This window comes from Hemicordylus capensis, chromosome 3 (genome assembly GCF_027244095.1).
Source record: "Hemicordylus capensis ecotype Gifberg chromosome 3, rHemCap1.1.pri, whole genome shotgun sequence".
Taxonomy (NCBI): Eukaryota; Metazoa; Chordata; class Lepidosauria; order Squamata; family Cordylidae; genus Hemicordylus; species Hemicordylus capensis.
The window spans coordinates 94,521,899-94,543,545 of record NC_069659.1 but is presented as its reverse complement, the minus strand read 5'-3'; the positions used below and the strand labels follow the sequence as shown (position 1 = coordinate 94,543,545).

Here is a 21,647-nt window from a genome sequence, read left to right as displayed (position 1 = left end):
TAAAATACAATAAAATTCCATAAAAATCACATTTAAAACCTTAAAATCAGTTAAACAATAAAAACCATAACACCCCTCCCCCTCAAAAACCCCAAACACAAAAAAGACAAAGAGAAGCAGGAAAGCTCCTATATAACCATGATTAAAGACACACAAGCATATCCCTAAAATCCTCAGTTATGCTTCAGTACATGCAACTATTGCACACATAGGCATGCATACAATACTGGAACTAAACTTCTTTTAGGTCTATTCACAATAAATTGTGTCGGGATAAAATTACATGGATGCTCCAGTGCAGGAGTGGCTATTTCAAAGAAGTCTTGAGAAACATATTAAGTGGAATGGTGTGGGGGACAACAATAAAATAAAAGGGCAATAGAATGGAATAAAGCGTTTTACATCTCTGCCTTTACTAGGGGTTTGCATAGACCAGTTGCTGTGGTTTGGTACAAATCTGGACCAAACCGCAGGTCCTCAAACCGGTTCGGTCAAACCCACTGGCTGGGCTGGTCAGGTCACCGAACCAGCTCAAACTGGTTCAAAATGGTTTGCAATAAGGATGTGCCTGAAACGTTTCGGAGACCATTTTAGAAGCCTCCAAAATGTTTCAGCCACTGGGGCTGTTTTTGATTTTGGAGGAGGCAGGGATGCTCCCTTAAGGACGGGGGACAGTGCACTTACCCCTCCTACTGCATTTTCCCTGCTGGCGCTCCATTATATCAAAGCTCCTAGGGGCGGCAGCGTACCTCCTTGCCGCCCCATTGCCCTTATCAGCTGGAAGTGGCCGGAAGTACCGGGCGCATGTGCACCTGGTACTTCTGGCCACTTCTAGCCGAGGATGGCAAGGGGGTGGCAGGAAGGTACGCTGCCACCCCAAGTGGCTTTGATACAATGGAGCGCTGGTGGGGAAAATGCGGCGGAAGGGGCAAGTGCACCTTCCCCCGCCCTTAAGGGAGCACCCCCGCTGCCTCTGAAATGCAGAGGAGCGGTTCTGGGCACATCCCTAGTTTGCAACTGGCCACTCGAACTGGACCGGTTTGCGGTAGACCGGTTTGCAGTTGAACCAATCCATGCCTTTATTTAAATTCAAAAATATAGAATTGATGGACAAAAATGTCAAATACCTTGGCTAAGGCAGCGTAAGCAAGTCCAAGGATCCCATGCCATTTAACTCCTTTTATAAAGAAATTGTCAGACTGAAAGATGCTAGCAATGTTGATAGTACAAGTGGTGTTGATCCCTTGGATGGTGATAACATCTGTGCCTAGAGTTCCAGTCCAGCTCCCTTGGGTATATCTAACAGTGACCTCCATGCCCAGTGACTTGTATGTGTTTGAGCTAAGAAAGGAAAGAAAGAAGAATATATATATTTAAAGTCATTCCATGCTACAGTCATTATTCTGCACATCAGCAACCCACATTCTTCACCAAGAAAAACTGAATTGTGACCTGTATAAATTATGCAAATTCAGCAAACTCTCTCCTTCTCCATGTACAATATGCAACTATTTCCCAAATGCCATATTAGCCAGGCTAGTCCACACCACGCCCCCACCACATACATTTCAACTTTTCACTCACATATTATGTTCCCTGATCTGTTCACTATGGGAAAATAATATACAGGAGACCCTCGTTATCTGCGGTTTCACAGATTATGATTTCATCTATCTGCAGATGGCTCTTAGGGACCCAGTTTCTTTATCTGTGGCCAGAAATATAGGCAATTTTCACCTATCTCTGATTCCTGACTGGCCGGAAATGACTTCTGATGTCATTTTTGGCCACCATTTTGAAGCACAGAGCCATTTTGTGGCTCTTCTTTGTTTAAAAAATTGTTTTAAAATGAAAAATAAGAGGATTTGGGGAGTTTGGGGGTTATTCTTGGAGACCTGGAGAACAAGATACTATGCTTTTCAAACCTTATTTCTGCTCCCTTCCTGCTTTTTGACATTTTCTTTTTAGAGTAAAGAACCTACCCCCTGGGTTCCCATAAGGGAAAGGTTTCTTTGTTCACTTTGTTTCCATATTTATGCTAACTGGAGGAAATGGAACCCCAGCAAATAAAGAGGGCCTTTGTATGCAGCAATAATAAACTTGTGGCAAAATAAAACACTTATCAGGAACTTCAGCTATGAATGTGTATGTGCATTTTCATAAAATCTTTCTCTATTGGACAGCAGTCATGAATGACCAGCTCCTCTTATATACAGTTAAGACTTCACTAAGATATCCTTCAAAAGTTAAGGCTGTCCAGCCACAGTTTGCAAAATCTAGTAGGGTGCAATCTTATCTTATACTTTTTAAAAACAACCATTTGAGTATCATATGATCTGGGTAAGTCCCATTCTGCTGGCAGAACTTGAGATATGCTTCCATCATTTCAACTTTACTAGGGATGTGCACAGAACTGGTTCAGTTCGAATCCAAACTGGATTCAAACCAACCCAATTTGGTTTTGGTTCCAGTCAAACTGGACTCGCACCAGTCCAGTTCGACAAACAAACTGATTTGGAGCTCTACTGGTAATGGTGAATCCAGTCAGGATTCCCCTTTACCAGTAAATGGGCAGGGGGGCTTTCCTAAGGGCAGAGCAGGCAGAAGGGGAGTAATTTAGTACTTACAAGCCCTCACTGGTGGTGGCATCTGCTACGGGGTGTGTGTGGCAGGGGTGGCGGCGGCTTCCCCCCACCCTTGCCAGCCTCCCCCAGAGTAGCACATACACAGTCATCTCTAAAATGGCCTCCAAATGTGCACAGAGGCCTGAACTGGGCTTGAGAAGACCCAAACCGTGCCTGTGACCAACACCAATGGGGCTTGTAAGTACTAAATTACTCCCCTCCTACCCGTTCTACCCTATATGAATACGGCTACTATTTATATACCGCTTTTCAACAAAAGTTCCCCAAATGTTTTACAAATAAATAAATAAATAAATAAATAAATGGTTCCCTGTCCCCAAAGAGCTCACAATCTAAAAACATAAGATAAACACCAGTAACACCCACAGTGATGGAGTGGGGGGGTGGCAGCTCACCGGAGGAGCCGGCACAACCTGCCTGCCTCCTTTTAAAGGTACCGCTCATCACCCTGCACCAAAACATTTTACCTGCAGAAGGCTGAATCATTTCAGTGCCTCTTCAAAGAGGCACCAAAACAATTCAAGCACATCCCTACTCTTGAATTCCATTGCACTTTGGAATTTCAATTATATCACCAGTATTTCCCAAATGCTTTGGAAATCTCTACTTTAAATCAAATTTCCCTGGGAATGTTTAGTCGTCATCTGCTACAATCTACTGAAATAGTAATTCATTATTACAATAGCATCATTGGCTTTTTTAAAAAAAATCTGCCTGCATATTTGTCTACATTTGTTCATCACATATCACCCAAGGGGTACCTAGCAAAAGGTGTGTACAGAGCAACTACTGAGACACCATAACTTGTTAAGAGTGCTCACAGTTATTATACCACAGAGACTGCTTAATGGGCATCTGACGGGCTCTGGGCAGCATTAAGTATCTCAGGACTAAAGAAGGAGTTCAGCACCCACTTTTAAAGACTGTTTAACACATTGCAACAGTGATATGGCAGCTGCTTTCTATGCCACTCCAATGCCATTTGGATGTAGGAACCCTGTTGGACTGGGCCAGGGACATAAACCCACTGCAAACCTCATCTGGCCATATTTGGATGATAAGGAACCCCATCATGTTCTCCACTGACACAGTTGCATAGGAAGTCAGACCATTGGTCCATCTAGCTCAGTATTGTCTACACCAGAGCTGCACAACTTCGGCCCTTTTGCAGATGTTGGCCTACAACTCCCATAATCCCAATTGGCCACTGTGGCTAGCGATTATGAGAGTTGTAGTCCTAAAGCAGCTGTGGGGGCTAAGTTGAGCAGGCCTGATCTACACTGACGGGCAGCAGCTTTCCAAAATTTCAGGCAGCAGCCTTTCCCAGCTCTTATCTGGAGATGCCAGGAACTGAACCTAGGATCTTCTGCATGCTAAACAGATGCCCTACAACTGAGCTACAGCCCCATCCCCAGATCCCATGCTCGCTCACTCTACTGTGATGTGTAGAAAAAATAAAGTCCTCAAAGCAGGGAGACTCAACACTTCATAACACTCAGCTGCTTGCAACAAGAAGCTTCAATTTGCCCACTGTACACTGACTTTCCGTGATCAATTGTAAGAGTCTCCAATGACCTTTCCTAAGTATGTGTGGGAGAGGGGAGAACCAAGGCCCTTACTTTTCTGCATTGAAGTAGGTGGTCAGATCTGCATTTGGTGCACCTGCAACTGCAAAATTGCTGCTTCCAGTGTCAACTAAAATATTTAGCTGTAGAAAAGAAGAGAAAAGAAAAGAAAAGGGGATTACTATATGCTTTACATTTGTTAAAGCTGGGCATATTTTCAGCTTGTGTACCCAGCCGAGTACTGCATACCATTTAAGACTTAATTGTTCAAAATGTCATTGCTTCTGGAGTACTATTTTGCTAATGGAAGGGTAGCTTTGGTATTTTAAGGGAATTTGGAAGCAAGATTGTGAATTGATTTGGGCCCACATAAAGATGCCAAGGATCCATCATGACCATGACCCTTCTTTTTCTTATTGATTGACTGATTGGCCATTTATAGAAATAATGCAGTAGGCAGGAATTGGTATTGAAAATTAAGCCTTGTTTAAAGTAGCAGCAGCATAGAGCAGAAGTACAGATTATGAGCAGCAGAAAGAGCAGGAAATTTAAGAAAGCTGGAACACAACAGAACTGGAATTATAGATTTCCTTCAGCCTGAACATTCAAAACAAATTTTTTAAAGATGCTTAGCATAAACAATGACAATTGCACATTAGATTGTATTTAAGAGCTCTGCTGACCACTTTTCACTTTATTTTTATTCAACTAGTCATCCTATAAGCTATTCATATTAGCAAAATTTTAGTTCAGTAATTATTTATTCAAATTATTATTTGTGTAGACAGATCAGATATGCTGAACTGTTGCTAGATTTGAAGCAAGCAGCTGTAGAGAAAAGGGACATGCACATACTATACAATTCTTTTTGTATTTGTATTTTACTTACATGAGTACTACTGGACCCAAAATCATGATATATGAGTAACTGTGTTTTCTGACTGTCATCATTATTTACCAGGAGCACACATTCCATTCAGCATGTCATTATCAATTTCAAAAGTCACCTTTGCAACCAACTGCAGGCTACCAATCAAAACAGCCACTGAGATACATCATAGCGGAAACATGGGTGTGTGTGTCGGTGTGTGTGTGTGTGTGCGAGCACTACTCATGTGTCTAAACCCCACCCGCACTGTTGCAGAACAGCCTTGTTCTGTTGTGACTTAAACTTGTGCAAGAATAGTTGCACAGCATGATGTTCACTGGAAATAATGGACATCACATTGCACAACTGCACTTGTGCAATTCAAAGTCACAGAAGAACAACATAGGTGGGGTTTAGACACACACCGCTGCACAAGCAGTGCTCAACCCCCCATATTTTGCTGTGCTGTATGACGGTGGGTGTGTATAGTGACAGGATTGAACACCCAATGAGGTTCGCTCTTGGTTCTATTCAGGTTGTATGCTGAAAGTGTGTACAGATTTCTGTATGCTCATACATGTTTTAGTGTGAATGACTGCACCTGCGTTCATTTTAAAAGAGAACCTAGGTACAGAGTCCTCAAATTTATGGTACAGATAAGAAGTGTGCATTCAACATAATATGTGAATAACTGTACTTGTGTACGATGTTCACAGATAATACAAATACTGAACGTAATGTGTGAATAGGGCTAGTGTTTCAATTAAAGCTACCAATCTAACACACAGGAGATTCTCATGATTGCCAGGAATGGGCGCAGAGGGTGTGGGTGGAAGGCTGCTTTTATATGCAAGCAGGGCAGACCCTGCTTAGCTAAGGGGACAAATCATGCTTGCTACCACAAGACCAGCACTCCATTCTTTCAAAGGATAATATGACTGCTCATCTTAATAAGCACTACAGCATTCAGCACATTTGGCTCTTGAAGAAATATTTGCCAAAAGATACAACCACACACCAGAATATCATTCCAGTAGAATGAGAATTTACATGAAAAATTAGTATTTGGACTGACATTCCATATCTATATGAATCTGGAATAACTAGACATAGGCAACGGAAGAAAACAGTGATCTATTGTAGTCGACACAATGGCACTAGTTAAATACACTGAGGGAACTAGAAATGCTTGTTTAAAATTCAAAGTTTTCCTTAGTTCTTTGGATGCTTCTCATAAAAGAATCCATCAAGAGTAAAGGTTATTTCTGCTTCTTCAATTCCTTTTACATTTTTGCCAACAACAAAAGGCACGTAAAGTAAAACTGGTTTGTCAAGTGTTTCTTAAATACTCCCAAACCAGTCTTAACTACTTTGTATCTGTGAAAAAAATGACCAAAGTTTCAACAGTTAAGTGTTGGAGGCAAATGCACAAAAAATACAGAGATCAGTACTCCCCCACACACATTCATTAGGGCACACATGGCAAATGTCATGTGCCAGTGAAATTAAATGTTGTGTAAATACTAAAAAAAAACAACAACACACCAAGCAAAGTTAAAGATAGTTTTTGTGACTACATCCAATCTGGACATGTAAGTCATGTTGTAAAATTTGTAAAACGTGCCATACTACAAGTGTGCAATTAGGTAATTTAAAAAAAAAACACACATTAATACACCTAAAAATAATAAAGAGTAGTCAGACAATCCCAAACAACTTAATTTGCTAGGGCTATACTTTATTTATTTAGCATATTTATTATACCACGGAAAACATATGTCTCTGGACGGCTTACAATACTTTTACTGTAGGAAGTGATAAATGAAAAGATTAAAATATGTACACACACATGCACTATTTCATTTCAAAATTCTGAAACAGATATTTGATTTTTTAACATAAATGCACAATTTCCCATGTTAATCACAAGAAGATTTGCCAGTTTGCCCTGAACCATTTTAAGTATCCATCATCATCCTATTTATTTTACTTTGCCCTTCAAGCAAAACTTTCCAGGATGACTGAAGTATCCTGTTCTTTTTGTGTGTGTTTTTAAATCCAAGAAGCCTTTCCTTAAGTAATGAGTTTCCCTTTCTCCAAAGTCTTCATCCATTTGTGGATTTGACAGCTGCTCTATTATTTGTGGATTATCAAGGAAGGATATCAGCAAACATCTGAATTAACCAAGGCCAGAAGCCACTAAAGGTAAAATTGTGCTGTCGAGTCAATGTCGACTCCTGGTGACCACAGAGCCCTGTGGTTTTCTTGGTAGAATACAGGAGGGATTTACCATTGCCATCTCCTGCGCAGTAGGAGATGATGCCTTTCAGCATCTTCCTAGATCGCTGCTGCCCAATATAGGTGTTGCCCATAGTCTGGGAAACATACCAGAGGGGATTCAAACTGGCAACCTCATGCTTGCTAGGCAAGTCATTTCCTCACTGCCCCATTAGGTGGCTCCTAAAGGCTTATAAAGGTAAAGTGTGCAATATCTTTTCCCCATTGTTGCTCCCTACCAAAGTAGTCATTGTTCCATTAAGTCTCACTTGAAAGGAAGAATTGCTTGAGCTCATTTCCATCCTAACCCATTGTTTGGAGAATCAGGAATGTGGGAGGCCAAAGTCTTCTCCATTAATTTTTTTTCACCACAGGGTTCCATGTTACTCATCCAATGTTTTTGCCTTGCAGTGAAAAAAACTAATTTTGAAACACCTGTTCTTCTATTGACATCTTCATTAGTCTTATAAAAAACAGAAATCAAAACTGAGTTGGCCCACATAAACGGCCCAACCAGATAAAAGAACTAAAAATCTAGTTTTTTTAAATAATGACCCACATTAACTGCAGTGTTAAGAGGACAGGGCAAGAGTTTTGCTCTTGTAGGTGAGTGACAGGAGTCGAAATCGGCTTGACGGCACACTTTATCTTTAGGGAGAGTGACTAGCCATGCTGAAGGCTAGCCGTAAAGCCAATCGCATTGGGAGAGGCACAGGGAAGCTATTTTCGCTTCTCTCCCTTGTCTGCAAAAGCCCCATTTACTGTGGGAAATATGTCTTTGAGGGCCATACAACTGTCAGGGACATATTTCTGGTAGCAAACAGTGCTTTGGAAGTGAAGAAAAATGCTTCCCTATCCCTCACCCCACACATTGAGCTGTGTAGCTAGCCTTCAGTGCAATTAGTCTCCCATCTCCCTGGAGACTAACAGGGAGATTTGCCCTGCCCACCTAAAACTGCAGACAATGTGGGTCATTATTTTTAAAAACAAGATTTTTATTTCTTTTCTATCTTTTCTCTGGTTGGGCAGTGTTTGTGTGTTTCCAGGTTTCCTGGGAGAGCTCTTGCTCTGCCCTCCTAATACTGCAGAGAATGTGGGCCACTACTTTTTAAGATAGATTATCATGCCCCCCACCACCAAAAGAAAAACATCCACACAGTTTCACAAATCATGGATTCATGTAACGGCTACTTCTTCTGTGAAGTTACATATTGCAGTCCCATTTTTGAGCCTCATCATGGACAGGTGATGGTAAAGCAAAGTCTATTTACACGTCACGTGCACATTTACCCTTCAACTGTGAAAACAGTATCCCCTCAGCACTGAAAGAGCTCCTATGGATGAAGAACTCTTTTAGGTAAACAAGTTACTCATCTGGGTCCCACATTTTCTTTTGGATCTATACTGGCATGAGTCACTAATCATCCTTTGTTTGAGGTTAGGGTTAATGATTTACAATTATAGTGGAATTCCTCTGACTTTTTGATACAGCTAAGAACTGATTACTGCCTCACCCTGGGTCTCCCAACAAGATTACAAAACAGACTCCTGGAATCATCATTCTATCTTCTTTGCCATGGATTACATGACCTTCATGAGTCAAACACTGGTATCCACAATGCAAGCAATCCTGATGAAAAACATGCACAAAGCTAACCATTTAAACTCAAGTTTCCCAGTTTAAGTCTTGGAGTTCTTGATAATAACTCTCCTAATTTAAGGACAGTGTTAGTGGCAGTGAAGACGCTATGCATTCAGAGGAAAAACAAGGAAAGAAAGGACAGAAAGATCAAAGCAGGGGTGTGCATGAACTGAGCTTCGGGCACTGGTTCAGTTCCGCAGGAAGGGGAGTGGTGAGCAGGATCTTTATTGCAATTCTAGCAACTTGCCTGCACATGTTGTGACTGGGCTGACATACCCTTGTGTGGTATGTCAGCCAATTTCTCCATAAACCAACAGAAGAAACACAAGTTGTTCATTCAAGTCTAAAATCTATACATCAGAATGCTAAATTCATGTAATGTTGCGAACAAGTCTTAGAAATGTTTCCCTAATCAAAAGAAATTTGTTAACAGACAATAATGCTTTAACAAACAAGGAAGCTAACTGCACTGATGACAGAGTGGGCTGTGCCTGTATAAGCAGACCTATATCTTGTTTGTTTAAGGGAAGCATTAGAAGTGTTCTGCTGCTGCACATGGCTGTAATTTGCATCTCCGACTGCTGTCATTTTAACGCATTTAGTTTTAAACAGAAGAGCAGTGAGGTATTAAGAATGAAAAGTGATATGCTACAGAAAGGAACCCTACACCAAACACAGTTCCAGGCCCAGTGCAGGTGGCAGTGATAAAATCATTGTTCATGCCAGGCTCCTATCTGGGCACCCTCTCCTCCTTCCATGCCAATTGGCAATGTGGTTTGAAACCTTGGCAGGTAGGGAACAGCAGCTGAATGAATGTCCCAGTGGAGATTTTTATTATTACTTTTTAAAAACCCCACTCTTCCAAGAAAGTCAGAGCAGCATATAAGCTGACCGCCTCTGCATGTTATCCTTGCAACATTTAGGCTGAGAGTGTGTGACTGACCCTAGGTCACCTAGCGAGTTTCATGGCTGAGTAGGGATTTGAACCTGGGCCTCCCAAGTACTAATCTGATACTCTAACCACTGCACCAAACTGACTCTAATTCTGAACATTCGTTCTATGTTCTATCTGGCAATGACAGCCATTCCAGGTCAAGTGGGACCAACCCAGCCCAGGCACCAGTGCTGTAGGACAGGTATCTTTTTGATGTAAAAGATCATTAAGTGTGCAAAAGTCATGTTGGATCAGATGTAAATCTAATCCAGCACCATTTCCCACAGTGGCTAGCCAGATTTATTTTATTTTATTTATTTAAAATATTTCTGTACTGCCTCAAACTTGCATCTCTGGGCGGTTTACAATTAAAATCATTTAAAACATAATATCAATTAACAATTAAAATCATTTAAAACATTAAAAACATTAAAAACCCAGTATTAAAAATTTAAAACTATGAATCAAATTAAAAGCCTGGGTGAAAAAATGTGTATTTAGTGCCATTTTAAAAGTTCCCAGAGATGGGGAGGCTCTTGTTTCAACAGGGAGTGCATTTCAAAGTCCAGGGGCAGCAACAGAGAAGGCCCATTCCCAAGTAGCCACCAAACGATTTGTTGGCAACTGGAGATGAACTTCTCCAGATGATCTTAACAGGAGGTGAGAATAATGGCGAAAAAGACATTTTCTTAAATACCCAGGGCCCAAGCTTTTTAAGGCTTTATAGGTAATAACCAGCAACTTGTATTTTGCCTGGAAACATATCGACAGCCAATGTAGTTGTTACAACAAAGGAGTAATATGGTCTCTCCTAGATGACCCAGAGACCAACCTGGCCGCCACATTCTGGAAGAACTGCAGTTTCTGGACTACGTACAAAGTCAGCCCCACAGAGTGCATTGCAGTAATCTAGCCTAGAGGTTACCAGCACATGTACCACCATTTTGAGGTCATTTATCTCAAGAAACTGATGCAGTTGGCGTATCAGCCAAAGCTGATAAAAAGCACCTCTGGCCACCACCTCAACCTGGGACACCAGGGAGAAGTTTGGATCCAGAAGCACCCCCAGACTGTGCACCTGTTCCTTCCGGGGGAATGTGACCTCATCCAGAACGGGCAGATCAAAATTGTCTCCCGAGTTCCAGTCCTGCACAATAAGTACCTCCATCTTATCTGGATTCAGCCTCAGTTTGTTATCCCTTATCCAGCCCATTACTGCCTCCAGGCAGGCATTTAGGGAGGTTATGCCTTCGCCTGATGATGCTGACAAGGAGAAATAGATTTGGGTGTCATCAGCATACTGATAACACACTGCACCAAATCTCCTGATGATCTCTCCCAGCAGTTTCATGTAGATGTTAAACAACATCGGAGACAATATGAAGCCCTGAGGGACACCATATGAAAATTTAGGTTTTGAAGAACAACAGTCTCCAAGAGACACCATCTGGAATCTGCCTGTGAGATAAGAGCAGAACCACTGAAAAGCAGTGTCTCCCATCCCCAGTCCCCTCAGACGTTCCAGAAGGATACTATGGCAAATAGTATCGAAAGCTGCCAAGAGATCCAAAAGGACCAACAGAGTCACACTCCCTCTGTCAGTTCCTAATTGGAGATCATCCATCAGGCTGACCAAGGAAGTCTCCACCCCATAGCCCGCCCAAAAGCCAGTTTGAAATGGGTCTAGATGATCAGTTTCTTCTAAGCCGCCTGGAGCTGGGAGGCCACCACCTTCTCAATCACCTTGCCCAACCATGGAAGTTTGGAGACAGGCCTGTAATTGCTTAACTCTGAGGGATCCAAGGCAGGCTTCTTCAAAAGTGGTCTAATGATTGCCTGCTTAAGACAAGGAGGCATCCTGCCCTCCCTCAGAGAAGCATTTATGATCTCTACCAGGCCCTCTACAACAACCTCCCTGCCAATTATAAACCATGTTGGGCAAGGGTAAAGAGGGCAGGTGGTAGGCCGCACCATTCCAAGCAACTCTTCCACATCCTCAGGGGTCAATATACAAGGAGCTGCTGGACACCTTGGCATCAGACTCTGTAACAATTGTGGAGTTTGAATCTAAGTCGGCCCGAATACGAGAGATTTTGTCCACACAAAAACTCATTAAAAAGGTCACAGTGAGTAATTGTTGGTTCCAAGATGCTTCTATGAAGTATCTAAGTAGGACATAAAGCCAATGGCCCTGCCCCACTGTTGCTCTTCCCTAACTAGTATTTAGTGGCATACTGGTGATGAACCTGAAGGCTCCATCCAGCCATCATGACAAATAACCATGATCGTCCTACCTGAATGTGTCTAATCTCCTTTTAAAGCCATCTAAGCCAGAAGTCATCACCCATCTTGTGACAGTGAATTCAATAAATGAATTAAGCTTGGTGTGAAGAAGCATTTTCTTTTGTCTGTAACATAACTTAACATCAGTCAGACTGACACACAAGGCTTCCTGAATGCTTATTTTCTGGAAGTCCAAGCAGAGTTTTCTTAGATTCTATAGTTAATGATCAACAGCCAGAAGTCATTCTAACACAGTGATTTTTGCAAAGGGAAAAAAAGCTGGTTAATAGGTGGGAAAATTAGCAGCCAATTTAAATACTGCCTCATTTAACACAACGATTCCTAATTACATTATCAACCCATCTGGAAGGACTGCTTGCAACCATAACAGAGGACTGATAAAGCACTCTAACTGCTATAATGTGTGCTATTTCGCCAAAGTTATTATTGGCACTGAGTTTGTAAATATGATTCTTTCTACACTTCACAGTACTTATATTGGCTTTGGGGGAAAACCACAAAATTAGAAATACATTAGTTAGAAAAGTCACATATTTCTCTTTATTATGTGAAACCAGAATACAAGCAACATTTACAGTATCATTTTTAAAAAACTAGAATATATATTTTAACTTTTGATCTCCCAGTTTCTTTCAATATCTAAAAAGTACAGGAGAGATATTGCTTATAAAAAATAAAATGTGTACTAAGAGAAGAAAAATCCGCATAACTGTTCTATTCAGACAGTTTTAAATCTCCCCAGCCTCTCAAATAATAAAAAAAAGGGCCTGCTATCACAGTTACAGCATTCACCTCTTCAGGAATACTTCTGGAAATGTGAATGGTGCCTGTGAGGGGGTGAATAACGTGCCAGGCAGGATTTCCAGTGAGCTTCTGGACAGCTGTACTCACATCCAGCCTTAAACAGAGTTAAGGAGAACATTCATTTATAGAATGCCCTCCACAAAGATGGCTATGAAAGCTAACAAAAAAGCTAACCAATTCAGATGTCCATGACAGTTAACAGTTTTATTTATTTATTTATTTATTTATACCGCCTTTCATTAAAACAATCCCAAGGCGGTTACACGTGGTCCTACTCTTCTGTTATTTTTGTAAAGTGTTTGCAGATGCAAAATCACATCAAAGTTTGGACAGGAGTGACAGAGTGAAGAAGCCTAGATCTGGGGAACAATGATATTCACATCACCACTTGATACCAGTGCTGTACCTGCCTAGGGTAGGTACATGGTTTTACCCATGGAGACACCTCACTTGTGTTTTTTTTTAATGATGTAGCTCCCCGGTTACAGAATGTTACATTACAGTTACACAGTTACAGCACATATGGCTTTTTGCCTGCAACCATGCCACCAAGATAACAGAGAAGTCACACCTAAGGCAGCCATAAGACATTATGAAATGAAAGCACAATGAAAATACTTCCATCATGTAAGTAACAATTAAAATATTGAGCACCTTAAGCAACTAAAGCCATGAGCAGCAGAAGAGAGACTTCTTAATGGCAAGAGGGCAATGGAACCAATTTCCTAGAGGGGTGGGTGGGCTCCTTTGCTGGAGGCTGTAAAGTAGAGGCTAGCTTTGGATTTCCTGAATTGAGCAGAGACTTAGCTACTTACAATTCTATATCCCATAAGCCTCGATACCCCATAATAGATGGTATAGAGGTCAGAATACAATTACATACTCCATAAGGCCTCTAGATAAATGCCACCTCACTTTTTAATCAAAACTTCCAATGTCAGGGCCAAATTAGACATTACACTGGGAGATCTGTGATTCACAACCTGATTTTTAAGGCATGTGTGTATGTGTGCATGTGTTGGTGCTGCTAATTTAAGCATAGATGCAACATGGGGGAGGCATTTAATCCTTTCCGGTTGCATTTTCCCCAACCTTAATGCAGGTGTAGCTTCCTTGGAGGGAAGGCAGGGTAGAGGATGGAGCTTTGCCTAGAACATCTCTAGCATGGTTGCCATGGAACACCTCATCTTGCATTTTGGACCTCTATGTCTTCTTCTTCCACATGGTTAATTCAAATTGCTGCCATGCATGATTTACACCCTGTTATATCATTCATTTTGAAAGGAGACATGGAAAACAGCATCCTTGCATCTTACCCAGTCAGAGCTTTAGAGATAGGAAGAGACAGAAAAGGAACATTGGACTTACCGTGAAGGGTTCTTTTCGCTGTGACTGGAGCTCATCAGTATGGGTTGTGCACTGAACATGCGCGAGAGACAGGACCAAAACATGTGAGGCTAGCTTCCTGTTGCCAGAACTAATCAGTATGGGACATGCCCAAGTGGTATGCGAAAGAACAACTGGGAGGGAAGGATATATTCAAACTACTTGTAGAAGGACCATGCACCCAAAGGTCACATGAGGTGTCTACAAGGAGAATATTTGTAGTGATGAATAAGGAGAGAAATGGAAGAGCAGAATGGCTGCTATACCGCATCCAAGGAGCGCGTGCCGAGAAAACCGCTATGGCTGCCCTGGGCATAGAGAGAGTTATAATTCTTCTAGAACAGGTATTGAAGGAGACAAAGGGAGGTCAGATATGTGAAATACCTGACCTATAGTGTGCATGATCTAGATGCATAGAGCCCAGCAAATGTGTAAGCCAGGTCCTCCTCTGTGGTAAGGTGGGGAAGAACAAGGTCATAAGACCGGTTGAAGGAGGGATCAGGTTAAAGTACCATGTAGTCAACTTGGACATGCAGATTCCTTATCCTCTCTAATAAAACGCTTGGTGTCCGTCCGTGGACGGACACCAAGCGTGTGTCCGTGCCTCCCTGCCCTGTTCTGCGCCTGCGCGAAGCACAGGCGCAGAACAGGGCAAGGGAGACACGCTCGCCAGTACCCGGCAGCCATCTTGGGCGGCCAGAAGCAGCCGCCCCGAAGAAGCCAGAAAACCGGCGCCGGGATAAACTGGGCGAGGCAGCGGCTTTGCGTCCTTGCCGCCCAAACCGCCAGTTCGGGAAGAGACTTTAAAGAGAGTGGAGCTCTGCATGCGAGCACCTCTCTCCTTCTGTTAATTGAGCAGCGGATCAAGCGGAGGACGTGTTCCGGGGGCAAGGAGGTATCGGCAGTTGGGTGGGCGGGCGGTTGGTCGGCGGCGGAAGCTGCGGGGGCAAGTGGCTGGGCCGATTTGGCCCTTAATGAGGGAGGGAGGGGGAATGGCAGCGGGGGGACAGGAGAGCCGTTACTAGGGCCCGTTGTTCAACGGGCCAAAATTAACTAGTGTATAATAAAGCAGTCAGCACAGGCACTGTGTGAGATGAAGATAAAGTGACCGCAATGACATAGTATGGCAGAAACTAGAGAGAGGAAGAAGATACGGGTTTGAATGGTGGCAGGGGAATGGCATTAAAGGCCGCATTCAAGTATCCCGATAGTAAAAAACACTGGACAATAGGGGAAGCCAATCGGAGGCCATTAGAGAAAAACTGGGCACTGTGGGAATGTTGGACAGAACCACTGCGCTCTGAAAAGTTCAGAATCAAAGCCAGAACAAAGGTATGGCATTTGAGAGAACTGGAACGCAGACCAAAGTTGGAACGCAGACCAAAGTTCCAGAATTGGAACGCAGTGGAGGCAAGGACTTCAGCAACCTCTATGGCCTGTGGATTGGTCATTTTCTGTGTTTCTAGAGAAGCTGTCCATGTTGTCTGAAGGGCTAGACAGTAGATGCATGCTGGGAAGTCAAGATGGAATGTTGCACAGCATGCAAGTAGCCCTCAACCCCAAGATGTACAGTTGGAGCCATACTGGGACAGATGGGCGAGAGACCCTTAAGGGAGAAGATCCCCGTGGAGGGGGAGACACCAGGGGTGGTGGACTGAGAGGTAGACCAGTTGTGAGAATCCTGCCCTCCGGAGCCTATGGGATGCTAGTAGGATCAATTCTGACTGCTGTAAGAACACTTCTCTGAGGATCTTATGAGGATTGGGCTCCGCCATTTGGGTTCATGACCTGGACCTGGCATGTCTGTCTGTGTGGGTATCACCTGTCTGTGTGGGTAACTTTGTGGGTATGTTGTCTGAATGTATTAACACATGACAGCCCTAGAGGAGAGGCGGAATTGGATGAGGGCCAGGCGGGATGCCTCTAGTTCTAGCCAGCTGATGTTATTTCTTGGTGGGAGAGGAGACCAAAGACCTTGTGCATATTGGGTTTCGTAGTGAGTGCCCCACCCTTTCGGGCTGGCATCCATGGTAACTGTGAGTCTTGGCGGTCCTGTTAGAGGGGCGCCTCTGCTGCAGTTGAGGAGAGCCCCCATAACAGGGAGTGAGAAACAGTAGGAGGGAATCAAATCTGATTGTGAGTGGCCACCTAGATGAGAGCTTGCAACAAAGCAGGAGCCATTGAAGAGATGAGAGTAACATGTTGATCGGGGAGTGCACTCCATACACAATACCATTGATCTCCTAGACATCTGCGCTGGGAGAGAAGCCTGAGGTCTGGGGCAACAACGTGAAGAGGCTGGTTGAGCACAGAGACTGTGTCTCTCTTTTCCTGGGGAGCAACATGAATGACTGAGTGGTATCAAATGTGCTCCCAGGTGTAGAAGAGACTGAGACTAGTGAAGATGGCCCTTCTCTGAGTGATGATGAATCTGTGGAAGTACTTGTCCAGTGGCATTGGACTCACTCGCTTTCTGCTTTCTGGAAGATCAAGGATTGTGGGGTGTATGTATCTGCTCTACCAGTGGTGGAGCCACCACTGGGTGAATGGGTTCAAAGAACCAGGGCCACCAATGGAAAAGGCCCTCAAAGCCCCATAGCTCAGGCTCCATAGGAGCCCAGAGTGAACTCCCCACTTCCATGCCCGGGCGAACTATCTGCTATTTATTTCTGGCAGCGCAGATGTCTGATTTTCCACTTATATTGTGCAAATATTGACCATGCAGTGGCTTATTTTTCCATTTTTCTGCTTGGTTCTTGACTTAACAACAACAACAACAACAACAACATGATGATGATGATGATGATGATGATGATGATGATGATGCAGTGGCATATGGGGGAAACAGAGGAGCAGGTGGGAACTGAGGATTTAAATTGTAGTCTCCCATTCCATGCAACCAAGGTTGATCCTGCTAGCAAGGAACAAACTATGCCCACCACAGGGGATCAGCCCACCTTCCTTGGGTGCAACACAGGAGCATAGGGTTGCTAGTTCTGTTTGAGCAATGGAGAGATGCCACAGAGGGGAGGAATGTTAAGCCCTCTGTGTTTAAAATCAGAACAACTGGGTGTTAAATGGCCATGCTCCAAAATGGGAATGGCCTCTCCACAAGGACTGTAGCCTGGGAAGGAGGAGGGCAGTTACCTAGCAGAGTGTCAGGTTCTGAGAGGAAAAAAGGAGCAGTGGGAGGAGGCATTGGGGGTGGGTGCATTACGCTTATGCTGACACTACCTGGCCAAGAATTTTGGGCCAGTTGGGCACACCTGGTGGAATACGGTGGGATCGAGCCCGAATGGGAGAGGGAGGTATTACTTACAGGCTGTGCTGAGTAGGTCTGCCACAACGGTTTCCAGCATGGTCGCCAGCAAGCTCCTGTGGTAGAGGGATTACCCTTAGGAGTCGCTGACCGCACGGGCTCAAAGGTGGGCAGCTAGAGCAATCACCACGTCCTCTCCAGCAGGAGTGCTGGGATCGGCATGGGGGGGGGCAGACCAGCTGGTTCCCCCTCAACCGCCATTGCCGCTTGTGTGGTTTGCTTAGACGCCAATAGTTCGCCCAAAGGACGATGGTCACCATTTTCTCTGTGCCTTGTGTGGTTCGCTTAGATGCCAGTAATTTGCCCAAAGGATGATGGTCATCATTTTCTCCGTGCCCTGCTCCACCAAGGGGCTAGGGAGGCAGCAAGTCTTGCTTCTTCGTTGACACATGCCAGAAAGAGATCTGCTCACTGAAGCGAGGAGGACTGAGGAGGCTCTGCCAGTACCATGGAGTGCTTGGTCTGTTTGCGGCTTTTTAGTGTGAGCCAGAGTCGCCGCAACAACTGTACCTGCTGTAGTGCCAAGAGTGGGGGCTTTCTGCATAGGCGAGGCCAACCTATCCCATATTGGGGGTTGGAGAGCTCTCACGAGGACAGCTGGCTTTACAGATGGCTGCAAGTCCTCAAAAAAGGGGGCCCTGCAAGATATTGCTACAATCAGGAGGCACTTGCTAAGGCGCAAGGGGCAGGCAGGAATTGCATTTCTTTTTAGTCAGTTCTGTCTGATCCCCACAATCTTTTGCTTTATTATTATTTTAATTAGCTGCTATTTTATATGCAACAGCTGCCTCCACCCCAGCAAGCACCAGATCAGCTGGAAGAATTTCAATTCACATAGGCAAGGCCAAAACCGCCCAAGTAGGTGGGTTGGAGGGCTCTTGCGAAGGACTGCTGGAATTGGAAGCTAGCTGCAGGCCCTCAGAAAGGGATCCTTGCAGCAGCTCTTCTGCCTGAGCAGGCTCCATAAGGAGTAAAGGAAAATGAAAGTGAAACTAGAAATTGCCAATGGTCTAATTAGGAATGGAAAAATGTTTAGGATCTAGGTTAAAATAAAATGCTAAGATAGCTTCCTTCCCACCCTCACACAATCTAAGAAGGGGAGGGGGGAAGGAGGAAGAGAAATAAAAGTTTTATAAAGGAAAATGAGAAACTAGCCTGTCTTTTCTCCAAAAAATGCTGGAGAGCTTTCACAGCCCTACCTCAAGCAAGACAGGACCGGAATTGGGGATATGGCACCCTCTGGCAACAGGAAACTAGCCTCACATGTTTTGGTCCTGTCTTTCAAGCATGCTCAGTGCACAACCCATACTGATGAGCTCCAGCACAGGGGAAAAAACCTTTTCCCCCACCCCTGCAAAATGCAGCTCTTTGGTCACTTCCTGGTAATCTATGGTTTGTGCTAAAGCAAAAGTAGTTGTCATGATGGGAGCCAGGCACACAATGGACTTTTAGATGCATGCTGAACTCTCATTCTCCAGTGGGCCAGCAACAGTACAGAGTGAAAAAACAACTATGGCCTAGACCTCTCCCTCAATCCATCCTGCTAACATTGCTTCTAGTCTTGAATCTGACATCTAGCAGTTTGGGGAACTTTTGTTCTGAACATCTCCACTTTCTGTATTCCAAATGACAGGTGGTAAATTAGTACGGGCCTTTACAGCTAGTTACATAAGAGAAAGTGGCATGGAACCAGAATAATTCTGATAAACTGCCCTGTGTCTCATTGCAAGTGTGATCCTAACCATATTTTTCTCAGAAACAAACCCCACTGATTCAAATTGGATGTACTTCCAGCTTCAGCCTTATCTGCAAAGATCTTTCATTGCATTTCAGTCATTTTGTTAACAACAAAAACACTTTTATGCACTCTGATTTGAGAAGCAGCAAAAGAAACTCATGTAGAAAGGAACATCTAATGTTGCCTTGATTGGGCACATTATGGTTTTACCTGCTATTTCCTCCCCCTCTTCTCTAATGCATCCAGGGACATTTCCAAGTTAAAAAAAAATTGTTCACTTAACCTTTACAAAGCCATCATGGGCACTTGAAGGCATTAAAACTTTTTCTCAGAGCCACAATGGATCAGTAGGCACTGAAGAAACATAACAACATGAGTGCTTTTCTAGTTTATAGTAGAGAACAAAAACTTGCTTGAGTCCCAATGTAATATTTTGTTCTACAATTTATTCCCATATTTACTTACAAGCAATAATTAAAAATGTAGCTCTTACAATAATAAATAATGCACTATTCACCTGATTCATGGGGAGTCAGGAATTAGTAATGGGTTTATTTCTTCATTTTATGAAATGTATAGTGTGAGCTGAACCATATGTACTGGGAAAACACTCACTGATTTCAATTGAATTTCTTTCCAGCTAAGTATGCTTAGGATTGCTGCCTCAGGGCCAAAAAAGATGCAGTGTGGAAAATATATAAGTGAATCTCCTGAAGTTTCAATTTTACTTAAAAGCCTTAGGAGGTGGGTCATAGGCTCCAACTTTGACTGGAACAAGTGTGCTGTGGTGAGGGTGGCGGGTTCATCCCTTCTCTGCTGTGCAATTTCCACAAACTAATTTGCCCCCGCTCAACTTGCTATTAGCCCCACATCAGAAAGCATCAGTCAATGCTAGAAGTGTAAGAATTCTCTGAACTCTAATCTCCCTTAGCTTTGAAACCTGGGCTGGGTAACTACCAGTTACATTTATTTTACAGAAACTTATGCTACTAAAAATAAGAGACAGAGATCTCTGGTCATTTCAATCACTAAATGTTTGCTCAAATGCAGATATTTGACATCATTCTTGTATGGAGAATTAACTCTGGGTTTGTTGCTCTGGAGGAAGGGCTGCATCAAAGCTGGGGAATGGCAATGAGAATATCTCTTGAACACACCATTCCCATTTCACATGAGAAATAAGTAGAGAAATTAATTTGTCCATAGTCAAGTTAAACAGTGGAGAGCTAGGTTCTTATTTGTGAGCCAATTTCCTCTTCCTGTTGCTTCTGAAGTGCAATTCCTTCATGCAGAGACACAAAGTACTTTAGGGAGTTCATGATCAACAGAAATGGTTTTGTTTATGAATCAACTCTGTTCTTAATCTGACTGGAGAAAAGAAAAAATACATTAAGCCTATATGTGTGTTGTCTAAAACTCTCTATTGTTGTGTAGCATATGTAATTCAGATTAATTTGTAAGTTTATTTATGAGGGATATTTTATATGCTTTAATTATATTTGTATGTCTTTTTTGGAAAAGGAATTTTTAAAAGATAAAACATTGCTGAGGAGAGGCCATGCCCATTAAAGAATATTAAAGAATACTGCTTTAATCCAGCTCCATAAAGGAGTGACACATTCAGCATCAGCAGTAAACATGGAAAACAGGGTGTTTACTTGAAAGTTGGTTTGGCTCTCTACAGATTATCAGTGCATCATTTGTCTCTTGTGCAGTGATCTATTTTCTGTTCTTGACAGGAGAGCATCTTAGAAAGAAGGACTGGGATATTCTTAGCCTTGGGAATGTTTTGCAATGTTTAATCACACTGTTTTCTTTCCTGCCCAGCATTATAAAAATGTGTCACCTGAAACAATGGTCTGACTCAAGGAACTAAGTCTGTCCCCTATTGACTTTTGAAGAAACTACTCACCAGGGAGTGGCACCACTACCAAGAGTGAGAACTGGCACAGTGCTAGCCACAAATGATTCCCGCCCCCCCCCCCCGAGTAACTGCTTGAGCACATGAAGCTGCTTTATACAGAGCAAGACCATTGCTCCATTTACCTCAGTATCATCTACACCAGGCCTGCTCAACTTAGGCCCCCCAGATGTTTTTGGACTACAGCTCCCATAATCACCAGCCACAGTAGCCAACAGCCAAGGATTATGGGAGTTGTAGGCCA

The 21,647-nt window shown here is 43.2% G+C and overlaps 1 protein-coding gene across 1 annotated transcript in view; it reads right to left on the bottom strand.

Annotated features, from left to right (window-relative positions):
* Positions 1–21,647, bottom strand: part of BACE2 (beta-secretase 2) — a 61,211-nt gene that overhangs the window by 20,149 nt on the left and 19,415 nt on the right. Inside the window, exons 2-3 of the mRNA XM_053309416.1 lie at positions 4,265–4,353; positions 1,128–1,341 (exon numbers count right to left, since the gene is read on the bottom strand). Of these exons, the coding sequence (XP_053165391.1) occupies positions 1,128–1,341; positions 4,265–4,353 (303 nt within the window). The remainder of the gene's footprint in view (positions 1–1,127; positions 1,342–4,264; positions 4,354–21,647) is intronic.